This window comes from Mesoplodon bidens, assembly GCF_964165515.1.
Source record: "Mesoplodon bidens genome assembly, chromosome: 17".
In the NCBI taxonomy this organism is placed as follows: domain Eukaryota; kingdom Metazoa; phylum Chordata; class Mammalia; order Artiodactyla; family Ziphiidae; genus Mesoplodon; species Mesoplodon bidens.
In genome coordinates, this window is record NC_138174.1 from 12170248 (window position 1) to 12197256 (window position 27009).

General features: G+C 38.6%; 1 protein-coding gene across 2 annotated transcripts in view; it reads right to left on the reverse strand.

The window, feature by feature from the left end:
* The window catches only part of LOC308605065 (spermatogenesis- and oogenesis-specific basic helix-loop-helix-containing protein 2-like), a gene marked incomplete at its 5' end in the record, with an annotated part of 77722 nt that overhangs the window by 5297 nt on the left and 45416 nt on the right, over positions 1-27009 (reverse strand). For both annotated transcript variants that reach the window (XM_081214729.1, XM_081214728.1), the window contains 8 exons: positions 1344-1465; positions 2449-2540; positions 2715-2862; positions 14391-14501; positions 16071-16170; positions 17729-17833; positions 17914-17975; positions 25624-25838. In XM_081214729.1, the coding sequence (XP_081070855.1) occupies positions 1344-1465; positions 2449-2540; positions 2715-2862; positions 14391-14501; positions 16071-16170; positions 17729-17833; positions 17914-17975; positions 25624-25838 (955 nt within the window). The remainder of the gene's footprint in view (positions 1-1343; positions 1466-2448; positions 2541-2714; positions 2863-14390; positions 14502-16070; positions 16171-17728; positions 17834-17913; positions 17976-25623; positions 25839-27009) is intronic.

Here is a 27009-nt window from a genome sequence, read left to right on the forward strand (position 1 = left end):
TGAAGAATAACCTTTGGGAATATGTACTAAAAGTCACAAACTGGCAGCTGTGTTCTTTTACTCTGGCTCTGCTTTTTTTCCATCTTCTTATTTGTACAAGCACATGGGCATGCCTAGACTTTATAATACAAATAACAAAAATGCCTCCCAGTGGGTAAACACTGAATATTCACAATGGAATATTCACATAATGAATGTTTCTTGATCACCTACTGTGAGCTGGTCATTGTTCTAGGTACTAGAAATACAGCAATGAACAAAAGAGGCCAAAAAAAAAAAAAAAATCCCTGTCCTCGTGGAGTTGATATTCTAGTGGCAGAAGACAGGCAATAAAAAAATAGGCAAGAAAAGAATATTAGAAGGAGAACAGTGCTATGAAGAAAAATATAGCAGAGAGAGTGGATAAGGAGTCCCACGTATTATGTGATGCTGGGAAGGAGCGTGCGGTTTTAACTGGGTGGTTGAGAAAGACTCACTGAGAAGGTGACAATTAAGCAAAGACACAAAGGAGGTAAATCAATTAATACGTTAAATGCTCAGTACAGGCAGACCTTGTTTTATTGCACTTTGCAGACACTCTGTTTTTTACAAGTTGAAGGTGTGTGGCAACCCTACATCAAGTAAGTCTATTGGTGCCGTTTTTCCAACAGCATTTGCTCCCTTAATGTCTCTGTGTCACATGTTGCTAATTCCCACAACATCTTAAACCTTTTCATTATCAGCGTATTTGTTACGGTGATCTGTGATCAGTGATCTTTGATGTCACAACTACTACTTGCTGGAGGCTCAGATGACGGCTAGCATTTTAAAGCAATAACATATTTTAAAATCAAGGCATGGACATTAATATTTGAGACATATGTATTGCACACTTAGTAGACTACGATAGAGTGTAAACATAACTTTTATATGCACTGAGAAACCAAAATATGTGTGACTCTATTGCGATATTCGCTTTATTGCAGTGGTCTGGAACAGGACTCACAATATTTCTGAGGTCTGCCTGTACACTGTTAGCACTGAATTAATATGAATACTTCCCTCCCTTTAGATTCTGTTCAATAATACACAGTCATCAGTGTGCTCATCATCTATCATTAAGATGAGATTTCTGGTAATGAGAGTCCAATTTCAGCCCACTTTCTGGGGTAACACTATTTAACTGCCAGTGGCCAGCCGTGTCTTTCAAGCAGACAGCACCAAAGGATTCAGGGTGTGATCTTCCAGCTATGCCCCATCCCCTGGTTACGGCAGTGCCTGCACAGAAGGCCCAGGGTGAGCAGGACACACAGGCAGGCCCTTGCACACTACAGCCGGCGCACAGGGCGGTGGGCGGAGCTCACCTCTCACAGCTTCATCCAAGGGAGCCCCGGAGGCAGGAACAGAGTACATGTTCAAGCGCTTATTAGCCAGGAATCTGATCCCTCTCACAGGTGAATAAGTGCTTGTCAACACACTGTTTTCTCTTAAAGAAACAAAACATTCTTTAGGCATTTCTCAGGGAAGATGATATGAACATTGCTGAGTTGAACTGCTCTTCTTACATTCAAGTTCTAAAAAGCACAGACAGAGCCTATGCTCTGGATTAAATGTAAGAACAAACTGTAGAAGAGGACTCACGATGGTTCTTTAGGATATGGAGGAATGGTTTACTTTTCCTTTAGAGTTTTTCTTGGTGTACACATTCTAATCAATTTAAATAAGGAAGCATTCATTTGGCACGTCACCTGTTATACTAGAAATGTCTTTAAGGACTCCCACCTGAAAATGGGGCTGGACTGCCCTGGTGACAGAGGAATGCTAGAATCTATTGCATCCTGACTGCATTGTCAGTCACCACAGGCACTACTCGTAAAGCCCCATTTTAGGAAACAACAAAAGAAGAAAGAGTGGGTCAAACGATGAAAGGATCATGGGCCTGAGAATATTACATATTTTATCACTGTAATTAAATGATACACATCAGCAATGGGAAAAGTTTACTGATTCTTTTTTTTTAATAGATCTTTATTGGAATATAATTGCTTCACAATACCGTGTTAGTTTCTGTTGCACAACAAAGTGAATCAGCCATGTGCATACACATGTCCCCATAACCCCTCCCTCTTGAGCCTCCCTCCCACCCTCCCTATCCCACCCCTCTAGGTCATCACAAAGCACCGAGCTGATCTCCCTGTGCTATGCAGCTGCTTCCCACCAGCCAACTATTTTACATTCAGTGTGTATATACGTCGATGCTACTCTCACTTTGCCCCAGCTTCGCCCTCCCAGCCCACGTCATCAAGTCCATTCTCTATGTCTACCTCTTTATTCCTGCCCTGCAACTAGGTTCATCAGTACCATTTAGTTCTCATTATGGGTGGGTTCAGTGCCTGTCTCATTTCTAGCATTAGTACCAGTGGAAAATAACAAGGCCACCTCAGATTCACAAGATTCAGATGATCATACCTTTCTGCCATAATCGTGCCTGGGGCGGATAGCTGGATGGGCATTTGTTGTATCTTACAAAACCTGCTATTGCTCTGAAGTAATTCTGTAATCTAAGAAATGAAGAGAGAAAGAGATTGAGATCCACTTAGATAGCTCTAGCTATAGATTTTTTTCGTATATACACACACACACACATTTCTAACTATAAAAAATAAAAGAAATAAAACTGTAGCATTAAAGCACTGTCTGCGAGAATAAAATTCAAGGACTTGAGAGTCGACTACCTGGCCCATGACGGCTAGAGGGATTCTGTCCCGGACATACTTCATGTAGTCAACTGTTGCCTCGAGAATGGAAGCTGCATCATTCTTTCTCCCCTTCACATACGGCAACAGGGTACGCAGCTGCTCACAGCAATACTTGATTCGTTCTCTGAGCAGAGAAGTGTAATAAATAAGGAAAAATTAGTCTGTTTTCTTCCTTGTGCACAAGGACAACCAATCCCTCCTCTCGGTTTGTTTATAAAGGAACCGGCCCCTGCCTTTCTAGTCTCCGTTTTAGAGGAGGCCCAAGTCCCCACAAGCCAGCAGTCTCCACAGCCCCTGGAATCACAGCTTTCTGGGGCACGGCTCACACTGCTGTCGAGTACAGTGTCTGTGCTGATGGCAGCCCAGCTCACTCTTCCCCGTGAGTGTGCAGGAGGCCCAGACAGACACTGAGGACGCCAGAGAACACCCCTGCTGCCTATGGAAACCTACAGGCACGCATCCCTCAGAGGAGAGGATCACACACCATACACATAAATCCTTTTGTGATTCACACTAGAAGCTTGGAAGGCAAACAGTCCTCAGGATATTCATGTCACTCTGACCTGGACCACATTTCCAATAATACACAATTAGCAACTTAGAATACATGGGCTTCACCTGTGTTCTGAGCCAAAGGAAAAGCAGAAGGCTGCTTCCTTTACATGAGGTAGGTAGATGGACAGAACAAATAAACCAATATGCAAATGAGAACGTCATCCAGGCTCATATCAGAAAGAAACTAACCTAAGTCTTTCACAGTTCTGAAGGGAAATACATAGGAAATGTAACTCTAAATTCATCTCAGCCTTTGTGACCTTCAGTTATCCGTGTGTTCAGTTAATAAGCATTCTTAAGCATGTTTTGCTCTGAATACTGCCTTTACATGTATGGGCTCAAAGGGTGGCTCTGCCCATTACTAGCTGGGACCTCTGGCAAGTTACTAAACCTCTCTGAACCTTAGAATGACAAAAATAAATGGATTTTTAAAAATCCACTTTGTCACATAGCCAGTGAATAACTCAAATACTCCAGATCAGTGGGTGGTATTTTAATTGGGCTTTGAGGAGCTTTGGGGATTCTGTGGAGATGTCTCAGGCATCACTCTGTAAAAGGGATAGAAGAGTCAACAATTTGACATGTGTATGATGGGCTCTGAAACTTCATATACCCTTCCACATGGTACTTTCACTTACAAGGATCTCAAACACAGAACAAACTTCCTGTAAAATGACATCCATTAGTCTATCAGTAAAACAGGAAAAACAATTTAAACACACAAAATAAGTGGATGCTTAAGTAAGCTCAGTAGAATACTATCTGGCAGTGGAAATATGTTATAAAGCTTACTGGGGAAAAAATAGGATATTTCTATAGGAGACAAGTATAAGATATAGGACAGCATGTAAAATATGATCATAGCCATTAAGGAAAAAATAAGGCAAAAAAAAAAAAGACAAAGCAAAAGCGTGAAGTAATCTGGATAGTTGGGCTATAGAAAATATTATTTCTTCCTTTAATTTTCTACATTTTCCAAATATCTTTGTGGGGCATATATCATTTTTATAATGAAAGATCATATTAAACAGTTTTCCAACATTCATTAGGAAAATGTTCAAACATACAGGAAGATCGACAGAATTAAGATTTCATAATTCTGAAAAGTTGAAAGAATTAAGAATTTGTACAGGGAACACTTATATACCCACTACCTAGAGTCTATGGTGAACACTTACTGTCTATGCTTTGTCATATATGAATCATCCCACTGGCCATATACATCAACCTATTTTATTGCACTGAAGCATTTCAAAGTAAGTTGTAGACTTCAGTACACTAAACCCCTAAATATATAGCTACAGTTCAAATTATTTTATTTTCGGGTAAAAGTTACAAAAAATAAAATGCACCAATCTTAAGGGTACCATTCTATGAGTTTTGACAAACGTACGAAACTATGTGACATAAACTACCTAATCAACATTCTCATAACCCCAGAAAGTTCCTTATGTTCCATCTTGGTCAGTCTCATCCCCCATAAGAGGCAACCACATTTCTGATATTTTTCTATCTCACATTACTCGTCTCTCCTTAAACTACGTATAAATCAAATCTCACAGCACGTGTCCTTTTATGTAAGGTTTCTTTCACTTGCATAATGTTTTTGAGATTTATCCATGGGGCTGCTTTTTTCCTTTTTATTGAGTAATAGTATTCCGTAGTATAAATATGCCACAGCTTATTTATCTATTCTCTTATCGATCTGCACTTCGGCTGTTTCTTATTTTTATCATTATGAATAAAACTGCAAGATCTTCTGTACATCTTTTTGTGAACGTATGTTTTTATTTCTCTTAGGTAAATGTCTAGGAATAGAATTGAAGGGTTATTTTACAAATTTAGAAGAAACTAGCAGAACTTTCCCCCAAAGAGTACCAATTTACCCTCCCACCATCAATGTATGAGAATTCCTGTTGTTCCACATCTTGGATAGCATTTAATACTGTCAGTTTTAATTTTAAAATATTGGCCTTTCAGCGGTATATGTGGTAGTATCTCATGCTTTAATTTGCATTTCCATGACAACAAAGTATGTTGAGCATTTTTTCTGCTGCTTATTGGGCTTGTGTATTACTTTCCTTTGTGAAGTGTCTGTTTGAATACTTTACCTCCATTTTAATTGGACTGTAGTTCTCTCTATTATTGAACTTTAAGAGTTCTTTGTATATCCTAATATCAGTATTTTGTCAATATATTTGTTTTGCAAATATTTTCTCCCAGTCTGTAGTTTGCCTATTTATTTTCTTAGTGGTGTCTTATGAAAGAAAAAGCTGTAAATTTTGATGAGTCTAATTCATCTACTCTTTCTGTTATAGTTATTGCTTTCTGAGTCATAAGGTACAGCCGCCTACCCTCAGCTAGCGAAAACATTCTCCTATGCTTTCTTCTAGAACTGTAGTGTTCAGTACAGTAGCCATAAGCCATGAGTCTATTTAAATATGAATTAAAAATTAAACAAAAATTTCAATTCATTTCCTAAGTCGCAATACCCACATTTCAAATACTCAATAATATGACTAGCAGCTACCTTACTGGACAGCAGATATAGGCCATTTCTAACACTGCAGAAAGTTCTACTGAACAGTCCTATTCTAGAAGCTTTATAGTTTTAGCTTTATATGATAGCCCTGTCTATACTTCATGTTGAATTAATTTTTATATGGTATGAGGAAGGGGTCAAGTTTCATTTTTTCATATGGGTATCCTGTTGTTCCAGCACCATTTATAGAAAAGACTTTTGTTTCCCAAGTTGTTTGCCCTGGTGATTTGTTGAAAATCAAGTGACTGTAATGTGTGGGCTATTGTGTTTTATTATCTACTGGTCAACCTTCATGTTAGTAAAATGCTGATTAATGTAGCTGTATGCTAAATCCTGAAGTCAGATAGCTTAAGTGCTCCAACTTTGTTGTACTTTTTCAGGATTGCTTTATTCTAAGTCCTTTTATATTCACAGTCCTTTCCACAGTTTTGAATTAGACTGTCAATTTTTAGCCAAAGAAGTCTATTTGAATTATTGTTTAGATTTAAATAAAGTTATATTTCAATTTAGCGAGAGCTGACATCTTTTTTCTTTTTTTTCAGTAAATTTAATTATTTTATTTATTTTTTGGCTGCATTGGGCCTTTGCTGCACACAGGCTTTCTCTAGTTTCGGCAAACAGGGGCTAATCTTTGTTGCCATGCACGTGCTTCTCATTGTGGTGGCTTCCCTTGCTGTGGAGCATGGGCTCTAGGCCTGCAGGCTCAGTAGCTGTGGCTCGCGGGCTCTACAGCACAGGCTCAGTAGTTGTGGCTCGCGGCCTCTACAGCACAGGCTCAGTAGTTGTGGTGCACGGGCTTAGTTGCTCCACGGCATGCAGGATCTCCCTGGACCAGAGATCAGACCTGTCCCATGCATTGTCAGGCAGATTCTTAACCACTGCGCCACCAGGGAATTCCCAAGAACTGACATCTTAATAATATAAATCTTTTAATTCATAATTATGTATAATGCATGATTTAGTTTTTCTTTAGTTTATCACTGCAATATTTTGAGTGACCACTGTACAGATATTATGTCTTTTATATATTTTTGTTCCTAAGTATTCTAAGGCTTTTTAACTCTATTTTCAATATAATTATTATTTTTCATTTTCCAATTGTTCACTGCTAATATAGAAAAATACAATTGATTTTTGTACACTGACCTTACATCCTATGACCTTGCTATATTCATCTTTTGGTTCTAGTAGTTATTTTGTAGGTATCTTAGGACTTTATACATAAACAATCATGCCATCTATAAATAAGAGAGTTTTGTTTCTTTCTTTCTAAGAATAGGCAACCTTACTTTGTTCCAGATCTTTTTAAGGAACAAATGGTCAAAATCTCATCATTAAGTACAATGTTAGCTATAGGTTTTTCATAGATGCCCTTTAACAGATTCAGGAAATTCTCTTCCATACCTGTTTTGCTGGAAGGTTGGTTTTTTATTTGTCTTTTAATCTTATGTTGTCAAATAAGTTTTCAGAATCTGTTAATCTATTGTTTTCTCCTTCATTGTGTTTAATGTGGTGAATTATATCGATTGATTTTTGAATTTACATCAGCTTTGCTTTTCTAGGATAAACCCAGTGTGGTCACGACACATTATATCTTTATCTATTACTTCATTCAATTTGTTAAAATTATGTTAAGTATTTTTATGTCTCTGTTCATGAGAGATACTGGTCTGTAATTTTCTTTTTTTATAATATCTTTATCAGGTTTAGGGTTATGTTGGCATCATGAAATGGGTTAGGAACTGTTCTCCCTCCATTTTCTGTAAAATTAAAACTGGTATTACCTCTTCTTTAGATTTTTCACAGAATTCATCAGTAAAACCATCTGAGTTTGGCGTCTTCTCTTTGGTACTTTTCTGTTTTTTAGTTAAGTTCAAGTTCTTTAACATAGAGGGCTATTCAGGTCTTCTGCTTCATCTAGTATCAATTTTGGTAAATTGTGTTTTTCAAAAATTTGTCCATTTCACCTAAGTTGTTGAACTTATTGGCATAAAATTATTTAAAATATACCCTTTTATATTATATGTTTATTGGATATGTAGAGGTAATTCCTCTTTCATTCATGATATTGGTAAACTGTTTCCTCTCTCTCCTCACCTGCCCGCCTCCCTCCCCTTTCTGTTTACTTTGGATTTACTTCATTTTACTTTTTCTAGCCCCTTAAAATGGACCCTTAGGTCATTGATTTTTAGATCTTTTGCCTTTCCTAATATAAGCATTTAAAGCCCTAGTGTTGGGACATCCCTGGCAGTCCAGTGGTTAAGACTTTGACTCCCAAAGCAGGGGTGCGGGTTCAATCCCTGGTCGGGGAACTAAGACCCCACATGCCTTACAGCCGAAAAACCAAACATAAGACAGAAGCAATATTGTAACAAAATCAATAAAGACTTTAAAAAAATAAAGCCATTAATGTTTGCCATAAGCTTTGCTTTAACTGCATCTCACAGATTTTGAAATATTCTATTATCATAATCATTCAATTTGCAATATTTTCTAATTTTTCTTGTGATTATTTTCTTTTACCCATGGATTATTTAGGACTGTGTTCTTAAATTTCCAGATATTTGAGGGTTTTCTTTATATCAAATTCTTATTGGCTTCTAATTTAACTTAATTGTAGTCAAGGAACATACTCCTTGTGAATTCAACTTTTTTAAACGTATTGAAATGTACTATACCCCCCGACATACAGTTTATCTAAGTGAATGTACCATAGGCCTTTGAAAAGAATGGGTATTCCGCTGCCCTGCTGGGTATGGTGTGTTACAAACATCTACCAGATCAAGCTGGTTAACAGGGCTCACACCTTCTATATCTGACGGATTTTTGGTGTCCAGCTGTTGTATCAATTGCTGAGAGAGGGATGTGAAATCTCCAACAATGCTTGTCAATATGTCCCTTTAATTTTGTGAATATTTGCTTCAAATACAATATCTGTCCCTTTAATTTTGTGAATTTTTGCTTCAAATACATAATCACTCGCTACTTGTGATTATTATATCATTCTGATAAGTTGAACATTTTAAATACCAAAAGTATGTATTTATCTGACAGGCCTGGAATGATTATGTCTGCTGCTAAGGTTTTCACTACAGGTGCAAAAGCAAAGTGTTCTTGTACTTTCTGTCTGACTGTGGCAGTCAAGATGAATGGAAGAGTACAGGAGAAAAACATGGTAATACAGAGAAAAACATAGAGAATTTTTGCAACTCATAAATAACTTTGTAGACAGTGAAGAGCCTGTTTTACTCCACCTCCAAAAAAAAACCCTAAAATTTGAGTTAAAAGAACCAACAGTTACAGATATTTTAATCTGATATTATCATCTAATTTTAGACTAAAAGAAGACACAGTTCGTTAATCCCAAACTCCTAAGTTATCTCTCCCCCTCTCCACTATCCCCTTTGGTAACCATAAGTTTGTTTTCTAAGCCTGTGAGTCTATTTCTGATTTGTAAATAAGTTCATTTGTATCATTATTTTAGATTCCACATATAAGTAATATCATATCTGTCTTTATCTGATTTACTTCACTTTATATGATAATCTCTAGGACCATCCATGCTGCTGCAAATGGCATTATTTCACTCTTTTTTATAGCTGAGTAATATTCCACCATACACACACACATACACACACACACACCCCCACACACACCACATCTTCTTTATCCATTCATCTTTATTGTGTTTAATGTGGTGAATTATATTATGGAAATTTAGGTTGCTTGTATGTCTTGGCTATTGTATATAGTGCTGCTACGAACACTGGTGTGCATGTATATTTTCAGAGTAGAGTTTTCTCCAGATATATGCCCAGGAATGGGATTGCTGGAACCTCCACACTGTTCTCCATAGTGGCTGCACCAACTTACATTCTCACCGACAGTGTAAGAGGGTTTCTTTTTTCACCACGCCCTCTCCAGCATTTATTGTTTATAAACTTTTTAATGACGGCCACTCTGACTGGTGTGAGGTGATACCTCATTGTAGTTTTGATCTGCGTTTCTCTAATAATTAGGGATGTTGAGCATCTTTTCATGTGCCCGCTGGCCATCTGTTATGTCTTCTTTGGAGAAATGTCTATTTAGATCTTCTGTCCAGTTTTTGATTGGGTTGTTTGTTTTTTTGATATTAAGCTGTATGAGCTGTTTGTATATTTTGGAAACCCCTTGTCAGTAGCATCATTTGCAAATATTTTCTCTCAGTCCATAGGTGGTCTATTCATTTTGTATATGGTTTCCTTTGCTGTGCAAAAGCTTTTAAGTTTAATTAGGTCCCATTTGTTTATTTTTGTTTTTATTTCCATTACTCTAGGAGACGGATCCCAAAAAACTAATGCTGTGATTTATGTGATTTACTAAAAACTAATGCTGTGATTTATGTGATTTACAAAGAGTGTTCGGCCTATGTTCTCCTCTAGGAGTTTTGTAATATCCAGTCTTACATTTAGGCCTTTAAACCGTTTTGAGTTTATTTTTGTATACGGTGTTAGAGAACCTTTTTGAAGGATGTTAATGTTGGCTCAGAAAAGTAGGATACCCAGCTCAGGGGCCCCACAGGGTCCTGCTGTTTTCTTTTTCCTTTGTGTATGGAAGCAGCAATAGGCAACAACAGGCAAAAATGTGTTTTGTTTTTGTCATCTACCATAGAAGCCAGCTTGGTTATGACCCAGTCCAAATAAATCAGGGAAAGAACCAGCTAAAAGTGATTCTAAGAGGCTGAATGGCATTTAAAGCCAAAGGTCTTGGTCCAAACTACATCCTTGGTCTCTCCTCTGTACAAATGTGTCTCAAGCAATCAAGAACTCACAGAGAGAGGTCTCTTGGCCACATATGACTTAAGACCCTCTGAGAACTTCCTATTCTACCTTCCTTAAATTTCTAAGACTTGACCAGCTCTGGAAAAGCCTTCATTTGTGAGAAACTACAGCAAAACTCACTTTCACTTCAAGTGAGTGACATCCTGAAAATGATTAAACCACCACGATTTTGGACTCACAGATACACAAACAAAATGAGGGTATCTCACTGCAAAGTATACACCTTACCAAGATAAAGACATATTTATATATTTAAAACATGTGTAATGAAAGGGATTTCATCAAGAATATTAGAATTAGCCAATTTTTATTAATCTGTTCTAATAAAAAAAACAGAGATGGTAGAGTTGTTTTAAAAAGAAATTCCCAAATGCAAATATTCAAAACTATCAGCTGGGATCATTATTTCCTCAACATTAGCAAATATGTTACCTATGCTGCTTAAAAACAAAAAAGAGCAAAACAAAGCAAAAAAGGCAAAACCATAAGTAAAGCAGCTGATTGGGAGGAGGAGGAGAAAAAGGAAGAGAAGTAGACTAGAAGCATCTATTTTATGATTCACAGGCATAATCAGAAGGGTTAAGAAGAGGAAATGGTATAAAGTAATAAGGGACGGATTGTTACTTTCTGGTATCTCCCAAGCAAATCTCTAAGTGGAGGGATCAGTTCCTGGTTACAGCTTTTCTTTCTGGGAAACAAAGATTTCTAGCCCTTTAAATAATGCAACAGGGGAGGACACCCCCCGAACCATCTTTGTAGTCCTCTAGACTAGTGGTTGTCAGATTTTAGTTTTCATCAACCACTAAAATTAAAAAAGAAAAACAACACAGAACTTTGGGGGACCAATAAAGGATTGCCAACATTCGATTCAGACGTGAAAAATAATGAAAGAAAGGTACCATCTCCCAATAACATTTTGTTGTAACCATTTACTAATATCACCATGATTTTAACATCAAATAAAGTATGGAAAACACAATCTTAGAATATGTTATATAAAATATAGCTTTAAAAATACTCATTGCACTGTATTTTTCTCACTTCACTGCAGATTAGTGAACTCTATAGGATAGCCTGGCCAGCAGGCCCTAAGTCTCCTCTTGGCTAAAGCAGCAGACATGAGTGAAGGCCTTTTGGACCAGACTAGCCCATCTACCAGCCCATCTCATCAAGCCCAAAACCACACCACTTTCCCACTAATCTGCAGCAGACGATGGAGGCCATTTGGCAGAACTTGATCAACTTCCTCCTCCTTTCTGGCCCCATCAAAAGACTCATCTTTTCCCTCTTGCATCATATATGTATAGGTATGGCTGATTCACTTTGTTATAAAGCAGAAACTAACACACCATTGTAAAGCAATTATACTCCAATAAAGATGTTAAAAAAAAAAAACAAAAAAAACGTCCAGGCCAGGCACCAGCTGGGAGAACACAAACACTCCAGAAGGGGGCGGCTGGGGAAGGCAGAGAACACAGGGCACGAGAAAAACAAACAAACAAAAAGACTCATCTCTGTCCACACTTAGCTTTAACCCCATCTCTCCAGTTTCAGTAGAAGAGGTGCTCTCCCACCTGGTTCTGGATGCCAAAGCCTTCTGCCTCCTCAGGGATGTAAATCCATCGCCAGGGCCCCTCACTGCCTGAAGGGAACTAAAATTCTTTGACGTTCCTCCCATTGAGAGGTGGGGTCTATATACCCTTCCCTTAGGCCCGGGTAGGCTCTGTGACTGCTCTGACCAAGAGCACATGGTAGAAGTGGCACTGGGCCAGTTTCTGGTCCCAGGCCGTGTGAGAGCGCAGCTTCTTCTTCCTGCCCCCTGGAATACTCTCTCTAGGAGCCCTGGGCTGCCATGGAAGAAGTCTGACAACCCTGAGACTAGCAGGCTGGGGAGCCCCGGCTGCGTTCGGCCTTCCAGCCATCCCTGCAAAGGTCCCCGACCCTCCTGACTAGACCATCCTCCAGCTGAATGCTACCAAGTAACCCCAGTTAATGTCACATAGGCAGAAGAATTGCCTAGCTGAGTCCTGCTCAAAGTGCTAACCCATAAAACCATGTATCAAGCCAATAAACTTCAGTTTCATTTTTTAAGCAGCCACAGATAACCAAAACATGAGTATCTTTAAGACCCCTGTCTGTCTTCCAGCTGTCTTCTTTTGGAAGATACATATGAACATATTCAAGTCTGGCCCAGCCTTATCAGAATTTCTCATTTTCCCCTAAATTCCCTTTTATAGACCACACACCCTCCTTTTCTCCTTCCTTTCATCTGCATTCCCACCTGTCACTCTCCATCTTTCTGCGATGGCACTTCTTCCCTAACCATGCCCAGGGAATTAAGGTCAGTGACATGTAGGTTTTGCTAAACACAGTCAACTGTCTGTTCTTCCCTTACTTAATCTTTGTGTCATGCGATATTCCTGAACACTCACTCCTTTAGGAAACTCTCTCCTCCCCTATGCTCCTCAATACCACTCCCTCCTGGTCTTCTTCTTATCCTCCTAGAAACTCTTTTTCCCCTGATCTCTTCTCGGCTGCCTGGACCTTAAATATTGAGGTTTTCCCCAAGGTCCTCTTCCCCACTCGTCTCTTCCCTACACGCTTTTCAAAGTCATTATATCCATCCTGCATCCACCGCTTCAAATAGATGCTGTATCCTGATAGCTCTCAAATCCCTGTTTCTAGCCTGGACCTTCTCTAGAACCTAAGGGCCAATCCCTTACTGGGAAGCTCCACATAAACTCAGCAAGAGCAAAACTCACCTCCCACTCCCAGCCTGCATTCCACTGTACCTCCCAGTCAGTCGATGGCTCCACCACCAACTTGGAAGTTACACCTGACTTCTCCTTCAGCCACATTCACGCTGATTCTACCTCTTTCATATACTTAGAATTGGCTCACTTCTCACTATCCCATTTCTAACACCACAGTTCAGGATTTCATCATTTCTTATTACAGACTCCCCTGGCCTCCAGATTCAATTCACCCCCTAACATCCTGCTCAAGTGTTCATTCTAAGGTACAGATCTTATCATATCACACCTTTGCTAAAATCCTTTAGTGCAGGATGAACAGGTCAGGATGAAATTCAAATTCCTTAACAGGACACACCCAGCCCTTACCTACTACCCCTCATCTCTTGCCCCTTCCCACTCGCACCCTTATGGCCAACTCTATGAAAATACCTGCAGTTCCACAAACTCACTGTACTTTCTTACACTGCCGGCCTCTGTACCTGCTACTCCTGCCATATGAAACATCCTTCACTGATTTCTAAACCAAACTAAACCAATTTTTGTTTAAAGCTCAATTTAGCTATCGTCTTCTCAAGAAAGCCTTTCTGCCTCCTCATTCTGTCTTAGGTAACTTTCCTAGTGTCCTACTGTGTGTTCTTTTCTATCATGATATTTATTAAAACATTATTTCCTATTTAAGAGCCTATTTAGAAGTCTGTCTAAGCACTAGACTAAGACCTCCTTGAAGGCAACCATTTATTTTTTACCTCAGTTCTCGAATCATATTCTGGCATATTAGACACTCACAGCTACTTGCTGAATGACTAAATGAATGATGAGTAGCGTGTATCACAGGGACCAGTTCCAGATCTTCCCCAGCTGCCAGATTTACTAGTTTCACACCGACTTTTGACAGTATTATAAAAAATTATGAAATTCATGGAAGCAATTTCTTCCTACAAAGGAACGATGCTAAAAAGGGGGCTGTATCAAAATTCACCTTCTCAGTTTTTCCTTGCTTGAGTGAGGAAGATAAATCTTTCTGTTTTTCTCAAAATTTGACAACGGAGCCTTTAATTCAAGCCCAATGTCATTTCTTAGAGATTCGGAGCTAGAAACAAGAGAAAATCATACCATATATTTAAGAGGAAAATTGTCAGGCAATCGTAAACAATAAGCACCAATACACTAATCAAAGGATGCTTCTCTAAGTCCCTAGCTTTATACAAAGGTGCAGTAAATATCAAAGCATTTTACCTTATGTATTTGGCACAGAATAGTTTATTTCAAAAGAATTTATTGTCAAGGTCATCATAAATTCAATGACTGGTCAAGATTCTAAAATATACTGATAAAGAATAACAGATACAAGCAGGACTAAAATATTCTAACCTCACTGAGTATGAGTATTCCAAATTACATGACTGTATCTAAAGGTACATTACAGGAAAAGCACGAAGGATTAGAGGGCCAAGATACACTACTGCAGCTTGATCAGCAACCGGCAGGTTCCCTCCATGTAAAAAAATTGTCATTTAATGGACATTTTCTGGCTCTACCATTTTTCTAGAACTTCTCCAGGCATTTTCACTGATTTGATTTAAAAAAAAAATTTTCCCTAAAAAACTTACAAACCAATATTATCTCCTTTATCACAAGGGATATAACTTGATTTGAAAATTGACTTTTATTTATAGTAGTAGGATTCTGAGGAAGAGCAAAGATACAAGATGAGTAGGGCTCAAAAAGCAGTTGTAAGTAATACAAGAAAATCACAAGGCCTTCCAAAACCCTTCCCAACCCCATATCCCAGAAAAAAGTTTAATACAGTAAATTTCTTTGAGGTTGAAATGCTAAATAAGATAAAGAAAGCTGTTGCTATCTCTGTACTACTTAAGTAAGTACATCTTTGGTTTAACCATGCTTATTGGTTGCCAAGTCTCTTCCCTGTTCAAAATAGTTGACGGTCACATTCTACAAATTCTGGAAGTGACTAACTCAAAATTCTCACCATCATCATCCATGTTCTCAACACTTCTGTGCATTCTTTATAGCCCTATGCTCTATTTAAAATCTCCTTGGAAATCAGCTTCAAGTGAAACAAAGAAATTCACTAAAATAGAATCTTTATAAGCATACAGTGTTAGAATTGAAAGGGTTTGAATGACCCCCAGTTCAATGCAGGTTTAAATGCTAGTTCTAATAACTCAAAGAGACAGAGACAGAGAGACCATCTTTAAGGGTTATTTTCAGTAATTGGTGGGGTAGGTTCATGAGTTCAAAAAAGACATTAGGGAGAAGCTTATTGGCAGATGGATAACAGCTAAGGATTCCATTGTTTTAAAAGTTTGAACATCACTGCTTTTATTTAACCCAGTCTCTACTTTAACATGCCCAGTGATGGGTAACTTACTACCTTACAATTCAACCTGCTCCCCTGTGGTTATGAAGTGCTTCCTTATATTTAGTTGGATACTTCTCTAACGTGTCCCCACAGTGCCAGCTCAGGATTCTGAAATATAGTACAGGTTGCATCCCTCTTCCACAAAATAGCTACTTTCTTTTGCATCACCCCCAGCACTTAAGCTGCTGTGGCACAATCAATAAGTCCTCCAGAAATGTTTTTTAATGAAATGTACACAGTAAAAATTGCTACTAAGAAAAAGTGAAAAAAACTAACCAAGCAAATAGATCAGTAGAAAAACATCTCAGGTGTTCACTGCAGGACTTCTGCAGGGGCAATTCAGGTTCTTCAGGCTTCACAGAAATTTCATTCTTAACTGCAAGTTTTAAAAGAGGAGCCATTTCAATTATAAAATCACTGGTGGGGATGATGTTTATCACACATATAAACCCTAATAAAAAATAGCTGTCATGTTTCACTCAATACATTTTACAAAGCAGTATTTTTAAAATAAAAAGCAATTTTTATAGATTTCAATCTGTGAAGCATGAAACTACCCAGGTGAGAAAGCAAAATTGAAACACTACATACAGGTTACTCCACGGCATCCTCTTTCAACCAGATTCTACTAACTTTGTGCTAGGTGTGCTTAAAAATGCATTCAACTGAGTTTACTTATTATTTACAGGTAAATGTCAGAGACAGAAAATGCGTATGAGTCTTCAGTAAGTAGCTGCATTGTCAAAGCATCTGATGGTTGTGTTGTTTTTTGGTTTGGGGTTTTTTCGGGGTTTTTTTGCTTTTTGTTGTTGTTGTTGTTTTTGTTTGTTTGTTTTGCAGCTGCTCATCCTAAAAGCAGAGCTGAGATGACTGGATGAGACATGGTTAGGCCCAATAAGAAGGGTGCTAGACAGGTGGTGATGAGCGGCTGCTCTATTTCCACTGAGAAACAAAATGAGAAGAGGCTGCAAAAGGACTCTGGTCCCGGACAGTTACACATTTCATTTCCAGGAAGAACTCTGACACCTGCAGGGGATGGGAGCCATTGGAATGTTACAAAACAGACTCACTCATCTTGCTTAGACACTGAAGAAGAACATTCAAAAAAAAGGAGGGGTGTACTGATCTTGTATCATCTGGAGTATGAGCTTATCCATGATAATCCTGAAAGCGTCTTTCAGGTCCATTTTAAGAAAAATACGTTCATTTTAAAAGATTTCCTACTAGTAACCCGGGTCTAGAAAAATCATAAATAGTCACTGACAAACAATGATTCCAGTAGAATTTAATTTCAGAAATTGGAGTCTGTCCTTTTACAAACCAAACTGAAGCAATTTAATTATCTTAAGTGTTTAGATGCTGGCAATACACATAATACAATACAGGTGAAGAGTTTAGAAATGCGAGGTCTCACTGAAGCACTAACACTAATTATCTGTGTCTAAAAATCTAAAATAGAAAGGATAACCACTCTGTTAACTTAAAGAAGTGAAATAATTTATACGCAAGTGTTTTGCAAAGCACGAAGACTCAAGGTTAATGGCTCTGGCTCTTAGACAATCACACAGCACAAAGCATGAATAATTCCATTCAAATGACTAAGAAGCTAGGCTACCAAAAAAAAAACCCCAAAAAACAAAAAAAACCTGTGCTTAACCACAACACTGCATTTGTCCCTTGTGCACATTTTAAACCTTTGAGAACAAGCTTTTTCTTCACAGGTATAGAACGTATGTTTCCCTTTATTTTATTCACACTTGTTTTCTTCAGACTATGTTTAACAAGGATTACGTTTCTTATATTATACAGCATACAGTTAATCCTTAACAAATAAAAGGCATAAGTGGAAAACCAACTTAAAAATGTATAAATACAATTTTTGTAGAATCTTAGTTAGAATTTTTCTAACCCTTGGAAACCTGCTTTTTACTCACCAGTATTTGAGAAACATGTTTTCCAGTATTTTATCACAACACTCATTTTTTCCACTGTCAGTGGTTCAGTTAAAGTAATATCAGCTCCGTGACCTGAAATACAACCTAAGAATCTTTGTATTAAATATTGACCTCATGATTTCTATTTGGGGAAAAAGCAGATAATATATCCAACATGCACATACCTTTCAAGTTCTCAGGGATTATGAAAACAAAGAGCAAATGTGTATTTTTTTTCTTGCCAGATCTGAAAGGGAAAAAAAAAGTTTAAAATGAAGCAAAATCATCGTTCAAAAAATTGGGATTCAAACATTTATTTTAGCTCATTAGGAACGAACTACACTAGAGTGACTTTCTTTATTTCATTAGAATTTAAAATGGTGGCATTAATATGGAAGTTTAGTGACAGTACCATCTCAAATCAGTGAGGGAAAAGACGGACTTTTTTTTTTTTTTTTTTTTTTTTTTTACAGTTCATAAAAGAAGAGATCGTGTTTTTATTTCTTGCAGTTGCACGAAGAGGCTTCTGATGTGCGTGGCTGGGGTGGACAGTACAATTACAGATGATTTGAAAAATACGAGGGAGGGGAACATTCTCCAGAAACTGACGCTTGCCCTGTTTGAAGCTTTATTTATAATAGATGCTTTAGCTTCTCTATTTCCTTTTAATGGGCAAGAAAATCCAAAATTTGAGTCTTCAGTCAAACATACCCCTGGCTTCTCTGAGCAGGAGTGCAGTCTGTTAATAAGAACAGTCTTTTTATGGTTCATTTCTATGGCAACCACAAATGCCTGGCTCTCCACAACTGGGGAAGGGGTAAGTGAGAGAATAAGTGATTTTTTAAAAATAAACTTTAACTTTAGAATAATTTTGTATCTACAGGAAAAATATGAACATAGTAGAGTTCCCATATATCCCAAACACAATTTCCCGTACTGCTAACATCTTACATTAGTTTGGAATACTTCCAAATATTCCAAATTAATGAGCCAATATTGATACATTATTATTAATTTAAGTTCATTCTTTATTCTGATTTCCTTAGTTTTTCTTAATGTACTTTATTTTTCTATGCCAGGATCCAATCCAGGATCCTACATTACATTCAGTCATTATATCTCCCTTAGGCTACTCTACATTGTGACACTTTTGCTGACTTTGTTTCTGATGATCTTGACAGTTTTGAGAATACTGCTCAGGTATTACGTAGAATGTAAGACGGACCACTTTTGTTCTTGCTTTAAATGAGCCAAAATCTTATCCAGATTCTTGATCTAACCACCAGTTTCAAGAAATTTAAGGAAAAGATAAATATTTTTTTTAAATGCTATGGGGATGAAATCAGAATGTGGGAAATTTTATAAAACAAATGACCCGGGCTTCCCTGGTGGCACAGTGGTTAAGAATCCACCCGCCAATGAAGGGGACACGGGTTCGAGCCCTGGTCTGGGAAGATCCCACATGCCGCGGAGCAACCAAGACCGTGTGTCACAACTACTGAGCCTGCGCTCTAGAGCCCGCGAGCCACGACTACTGAGCCCATGTACCACAACTACTTAAGCCCTCACGCCTAGAGCCCGTGCTCTGCATCATGAGAAGCCTCTGCAATGAGAAGCCCGCGCACTGCAACGAAGAGTAGCCCCCGCTGGCCGCAACTAGAGAAAGCCCGTGCGCAGCAATGAAGACCCAATGGAGCCATAAATAAATAAACAAACAAACAAATAAATAAATTTATTTATTTAAAAATATATATATATAACTCAGAATATTTCCTAAGTTAATTATGTCAAACAAGTATCAATAGGATATTGCTAAAATGGGACAATCACCCAACTGAGCTCTCTTCAGGCTTGTGTTCTATGAATTCTGAAAGAGAATTTGGGCTAGAAGAGAAGAGAGGAAAGAACACGGTCTCTATGAGGAAATGAGAAGCTCAGGCAGAAACACTGCCGTCAAAACAGGCACGAGCAGGAGGCGGGATGGGATCCGACAGGCAGACTGAAGTGGCAGTAAGGAAGGCCCCTTAGCACACGGTGGGGTGTGGACCGTGCAAGTGCGGAGGAGAGAATGCCGCCTGTGTGCCACAGTGTCCACAGTGTGAACCTTTCCCATCTATTTTGTAAAGGATGAAAAAGCGTGGGGTATAACAGGGGTATGAATAATGGGATGAGGTGGGAGGGACAAACAGACTGAACAGATAGAAACATATTGGGTAGTTCAGTCCAGCTTTTGAAATAAAAAATACTTTGTGGATTCACAAAAACAACAAGTTATCGTAAGTTAAAATATTCTAGAATTAGAGAATGTTTTAAAAAAAACAGATTCTTTGCTTTTGGAAATAATCCTGTGTCTATTTTTTTTTAATTGATCTTACTGACAGGAAAATAGGTTAGATTTGGATATATAGATTTTTATACCCCGATGACTTTCAAATTTCAAGCTTCACATCAGACAGAGTTGGAATTCCTGGACTTTTGTCATTAGCACAGAATCGATTACCAACCCAAACACTTCCTCTGTCAGTGAAGCCCTAATTGTGCAGGAACCCCAGCAATCAATAGAGTTCCCAGAATCCAACACTCTGGTCCAGAGCTCAGCTTCTCATTCACCTTCTGTACAAATTAATAAGCTAACAGAGTTTCCAGTTTCCAGGATGACCAAAAAAGGTCCTCTTTCCAATGAATGAATGTTCCTTAAAACTAAGCAACACCAAAACACAACAAAAATCTCCTTTCTCCACCCCAACTAATACCACTTCTTTCATATACCAAAACTAAATTGCAGGTTCTGAGGCCTTAGAAGCACCTTCTCAATTGAGGTCTCCAGAGTTTTAAAAATCTGCAGTTTGCTGGGGGGCAATTTATTTATCCTCCTGTTTCACGGCATACACTGTTTAAATGACATGATGGTGGACATATATACACTACCAAACGTAAGGTAGATAGCTAGCGGGAAGCAGCGGCATAGCACAGGGAGATCAGCTCGGTGCTTTGTGACCATCTGGGGGTGTGGGATAGGGAGGGTGGGAGGGAGGGAGACGCAAGAGGGAAGAGATATGGGGATATGTATATGTATAACTGATTCACTTTGTTATAAAGCAGAAACTAACACACCATTGTAAAGCAATTATACTCCAATAAAGATGTTTAAAAATAAATAAATAAATGACATGACATGACATGATGGATCCTGAGACTACACTCCACATACAAGATTGGATATTGATGTTCTAGTGTCCACTCCTAGCCTATGCCCAGTACTCTCTGGAACTGGAGGCTGCCATAAGCTCAAACTGCAGCAGTGGCCATTCCCAGCCTTGTCCCCATCCCTAAGTCCGGTAGCTGGGAAAAAAAATCATATAAAAGTGTTTTAAACTGAATTGTACACTCTGATGATCAAAGAACCTCAGGAAAGATCTGGCTGGCCGCTGAGATCTGTCATCTAATAGGAGGACAAAAATATTCTTATAAGTCCCTATGAAGCCGGGGGAAATCTCTAAAGGCACTTCCTTTATAGCCACAGGGACGTCAAAGGACAAAAGCCAGTGTCATTTTTGGGTTGCATCCTTCTTGAGTACGGTTATCCATTGTGCAACCTGTGGGCCCAAAGCAGCCAGATTAACTTGGTGTGGTCTATTTGGGACTTGTAACAAATAATATCCTTTATTAATTACTTAATGAATTAAAACAACCATTTTCTGTGAGAAAATTAAGAGTTTTACTGTAAATATGAAAACACCAAGTTCACTTGCTACTAACAGGGCACCTGTGATAAAATGCAGTGAAGTTCTGAGTTGATTCTGGTCAATAGTGAAGGTTGGTGTCCCCCATCCCCCCTATGCTTTTTGTCAGGAGAGTTTCTGCTGTGACCCTTCTAAGTCAGGTTCACCACATGACATGATGCTAGAAACAATAAACATCTAGACTATTCCTCGGTTCCTATTTATAGAATAATGTTCTTAGTAAAACTACTTAGATGTTCTGTTGTTACAGTGTTTATGTCAAGTATTCAGGTCATGCAAACTGGCTGATCAGCTTTACTGAGTAGCACTGTCAAGTCAAGGATGTTCTGGATTTGGGGACACAGCAGGACAACTTGTTAGACCCTTGCGGCTCACAAGATTGGGTTTTCTTGGTGACGTAATAAGTTAACTGATCAGACAACCGAATCTACGTGGGAAAAAATAAAGTCAGATTCAAACTTGATTTGCCGACTGAGCAGATGGAACCACGTTCTGCGTTCCTTTCCTATCACTGCACTGCTCTGAGCTCACGAGAATCACAGGGTTTGAGGAACTGCAGAGACAGTTCATGGACCAGAAAATCGCAATGGCAAACAGGATCCATACACTGTGGATGAGTTTGAAACATACGCTAATGTTCTGTACTGGCCTTTGTAAGGTAGTGCCAGGATGCATCTGAATTACCAAGTATCTACACTTTGAATGTGGTTCAGTTTTGAGAACTGGCCCGAAAGAAGGGTCAAATACTCCTGAAATTCTGGAACCAAGCACATGAATCCTGAGACCATCTTAAAATATTTTACCACTGGGTGGTGTCTGAGTTCATCTGGCTCAATAAAAATGTGTTCATGAAATGAAATCAAATTAGGGAGTACTACCAGGAATGTCAACCTATAAGTGAGATGTGCCGTTAATTCTTGAGGATGTCAGGCTATAAAGTACCATTATTTTTACAAATGATTAAAAGTGATTAATGATTAGCTCCAGGCTAAAACCACAGTTCTTCTATAAGAACAAATCTTAAAATCTTTTTAAGGAGCCTGCTTGCATTTTATCCTAAAAGAAGCTTAGTATGATAGCTGACACACTATACTTCATTCTTAGTTTCAGTAAAAATCCGTATGTCTTACAGATATACATATAGATTTGTGATCATGTGCTCTGATACTGAAAATCAACGTGGACCACTCTTATTCTATAGTGAGTTCTTCACTCACTGGCAGGGCATAAAAAGGGCCCAGAGAGGATTAAGGTAAATGCTTGTATATTTTCCTGAACCTATCCAGATTCTGAGATATAACAAAACAACAACAAAGCTCTAAGGGGGAAAAAAATCTAAAATACAGCATTAAAAAGCTAAGCCAAAACTCTTCATATTGGCTTAGTCATTAAATATTAGCCAAAACTCAAAAGATAGAGTGCTGTAGGAAAGATAAAGGTTTAAATGCCTTATAAATAGGGCAAGATGTTCATGAGACTCATTATCCTAAGAAAAACTATAGCCTCAAAATATAAATATGCTCCATAGGGGTTTAAATAATTCATAAGTCATCAACTCATAACAATTCTGAGGGCAAGAAAGGGAATTTCAGAGACACTTCTAGGCTCTAAGTCCAGTATCAGGAAAGGCAAAGCTTCCACAAAGAAAGCTCTGTCCCTTTTTCAGAGAGGAACGCAAAAGCTAGAACTCATGGTCTGCCCTAGAACAGCATGGTTGCCCACCCACACCTAGAGCAAAGCACTGAATACCTGCTATTAGTCAAGACGTATACCGGATATTGGGACTAGCATAATGAGACCAAAAAAGAAAACCAGGTGTATTCCACAAATTATTCTCTTTTTCTTTTCAAAGAAATGCTTTTACAGCAAAACAACAGAATTACCATATGCCTGTCTGTACATTTATTTCCTTCATCTACCTTCTTCTCTCTGCTAACGCATCTTAAGCTATGTTATTCAGACAAAGAAAGCAGCCGTGGGGAGAATCCACAGAGGGGAGTATCAGACAGAGGTTCTCTCCTCTACCCTCCCAGCTGCTAACAACTGTGACTAGACATTAAGCTTGTTCTTAAACAGAACTTTAATCTTATCCTGTTCAAAATGTAGTCTCAATCATGAGCAAACACAAAGCCTTTACCACATCTGGGGAGGCACAGCTGGACTCCTGCGGCTAGAATGGAGAGAGGTCAGCCACAGCAGCTTGTCCACTGCTCCTCCAAAATGATACGCTTAGGTTAAAGTAAGTGTGGCATTTATGGCATGTCCGAATTGTAAAAGGGGCTTCAATACAGAAGCCAAATAATTACAGACTTTTAGAAAGAACATGAAGGGAAGAGTGAAGAGTTCCTGTCTGACTTTTGTGAAAACAAGCCATGTGGTCTCAGGCAAGTCACTTCAGCCTCAGGTTTCTAATCTGCCAAGTAGGAATGATGAAGCCCTGCCTTACCTCCCTCATAAAGGTGTTGTAAATTTTTTAAAAATATTAATACTATACAAATGAGATATTACTATAGGCCTCCAATCAGAGGTACTCTATCAATAGATTTTTTTAAAAGGTGTATTAATAAAATAGGCGTATCTTCAGAAGGAAGATCGTTCACAACAACATGTTTGGAAGTGAAATCCTCTTTGAGGTAATTTGCCTGGTTTGTCTAGAGCTCATATTCCCAGTAGAAGGCCAAAGAAATGCAGAAGACCAACCGTTCTAAGAAACCCCAGGAGCAGTGTCTTTCTGTCTGTCTTTAACAAGTAACCCAGTGTCTCTGGCTTCTTCCCAGTCCCACCTGTCTTTTCCCCTAACATAATATGCTTGGTCCTTTTTATTCTGGAATCACAATATTTCTCTGAACTTTCTCCTTTGGTCTAGAAAGTCCTCTCCTCTAATTATGAGAAGTCCTTATGTATTCCAATAGTATCTACAATTACACTTCATCAAGTCTCACAGAAGGGAAACACATTCAATCTCAGCTAACCCTGTTTAAAAACATCCTAAATGGCTCAAAATCCTATGTAAACAGGCACGGAAGACCCAAAATCTTTCACCTCTAGACTCCAGATCTCCAGAGTTGAGTGGGTCAAACAGCAGCATAACTTCTATGGAACTACCAGGTGAAACAAGAATAATGCATGTGGGCTTCCCTGGTGGTGCAGTGGTTAAGAATCCGCCTGCCAATGCAGGGGACATGGGTTCGAGCCCTAGTCTGGGAAGATCCCACATGCCACGGAGCAACTAAGCCCGTGTGCCACAACTACTGAGTCTGCGCACTACAGCCCGTGAGCCACAACTGCTGAGCCCGTGAGCCACAACCACTGAAGCCTATGCGCCTAGAGCCCGTGCTCTGCAACAAGAGAAGCCCCTGCTCACTGCAATTACAGAAAGCCTGTGCGTGGCAATGAAGACCCAATGCAGCCAAAAATAAATAAATTAATTTAATTAAATTAAAAAAAAAAAGAAAAGAAAAGGATAATGGACGTGGTATTGACCTGGACTCAGCGGATCCAGAGAGCTTCGTGGCTCTTTCACATGAGGACATCCCTTGAAAGAGACACCTTCAGCCCAGAGCTATCAGGACCCAGAGATACAAGTGCTCACCTGCTCTAGTGTCTACTATAAGAATTAATGAACTCTGAAACAATATGCCATGTTAATGACATAGTTATTAAAAAGGAGTACCTACTGAATTAAGGGAGGCATTATACCCCAAATAAATGTCTATGACCAATTAATTCTTATACCTCACCCACACCTATTACTTTTAATTTAAAATGTTAATTCTTATCATAGTAGGTCAAACTGGCAGTTAAGAACAAAAACATTTATAGAGATTCTGCCCTTGAAAATATCCCTCATCTTACAAATTAAAGTAGAATTGTATCACCTTTTCAGAATTTTTATAGAAGCAGGTTTTAATAAAAACTACTCCAGGGACTTCCCTGGCGGTCCAGTGGTTAAGACTTCGCCCTCCAATGAAGAGGGTGCAGGTGCAGGCCCTGGTTGGGGAGCTAGGGTCCCCTATGCCTCACGGCCAAAAAACCAAAACAGAAAACAGAAGCAATATTGTAACAAAGACTTAAAAATGATCCACATCAAAAAAAATCTTAAAAAGAAAAAAACTATTCTAAAGATAATAGAGTCAAGATTTTGGAGTTTACCTAATTAATCTGACAGCTTCCAGCTCCTCGGCAGTTGGTAAAGAAGTGAACTTCAGGAAAACCATGTTGAACATGCAATAATCCACAAGTGCTGCTGCCTTCTTCACATCACTAATGGTGACGGTGACTTTTGCTAAATTTGAAAAGAATTTCTGTACAATATCATCCAGGTACTGAACAGTGACATCGCCAACTAATAAGAGGTCTATTTTTGCCTGAAAGAGAAGGAAAAAAGCAGAAGCATCACACAATTAATGTCTGGGCATAGAGAACATGCCGTCATGTATGAGAAGATAAATAAAGGCTACAACTAGCCAATGTCTGACTACTCAGCTATACTGAATGGTCAACTATAAGCATACCTCAAGGGCAGGAACTATTCATTTCATGTCCTTAGAACCTAGGGTAGTGAATGGATCTGAAAGTCATACTATTTTTTAAAGTTTTGCCTACAAATACTATTCTACTGTGGTTTTCCTACAAGTTTCTTTCTCATCCTATTAACGATAGATAGGATTCTTTCTACAGGCCCAGTTTCCCAATCGCCCATCCTGCTGGAAAACCTGTTTACTAATGAGAGAACCAAGCTGGTGACTCTCCCACATGATTTATTTTGATGAAACACATTCCGGAGAACAGAGAAAGATTTAAATTCCCTGAACTTAAGAAATACTCAAATCAAGTCCTTTCTTTGAATGGAATATACATGCTATTCAAATCTGAACATTAGGAACCGAAGAGGCTCTTTATTTCCATTTTGGGGATATTTTCAAGCACGTTCGATTAGAAAAAATATAATTTCTATCTTCATCTTTTATTTCTCCATGTTTTATTCTGTACAGATATTAAACACAATCCACTTAAAATGACAAAGAACAGCATTACTGAATATGCCAAACTTCTCTTAGTAGTTTCAAATGTCATATATATGTATATATGTATGTATGTATATAAGTTTTGGGGAGCTTCATTCTGATCCATTGATTTATTTGTCTATTCGTGGTTAACAGCACACAGTCTAATTGCTAGCTCTTTATGTTTTATATTTGCTAGAGCATATGGTTCCCTCCTTGTTATTTTTCAGTTTGGTTCTTAGATATTTTCCCACAATGTCTCTTCCCACAGAATTTTATCAACAGCTTGTCAGGTTCCATAAGGAACCCTGTTAAAATTTTGATTACAGTTGCATTTATTTTAAAAATTAGGGAATATCATTATGTATTACGTCTCCCTATTTAGGAAGTATGACTCAGAGAAATCAGATCTTATCTCCTTCAGTTGTTTTTTGTGTGTGTGTGTGTGGTACGCGGGCCTCTCACTGCTGTGGCCTCTCCCGTTGCGGAGCACAGGCTCCGGACGACCAGGCCCAGCGGCCATGGCTCATGG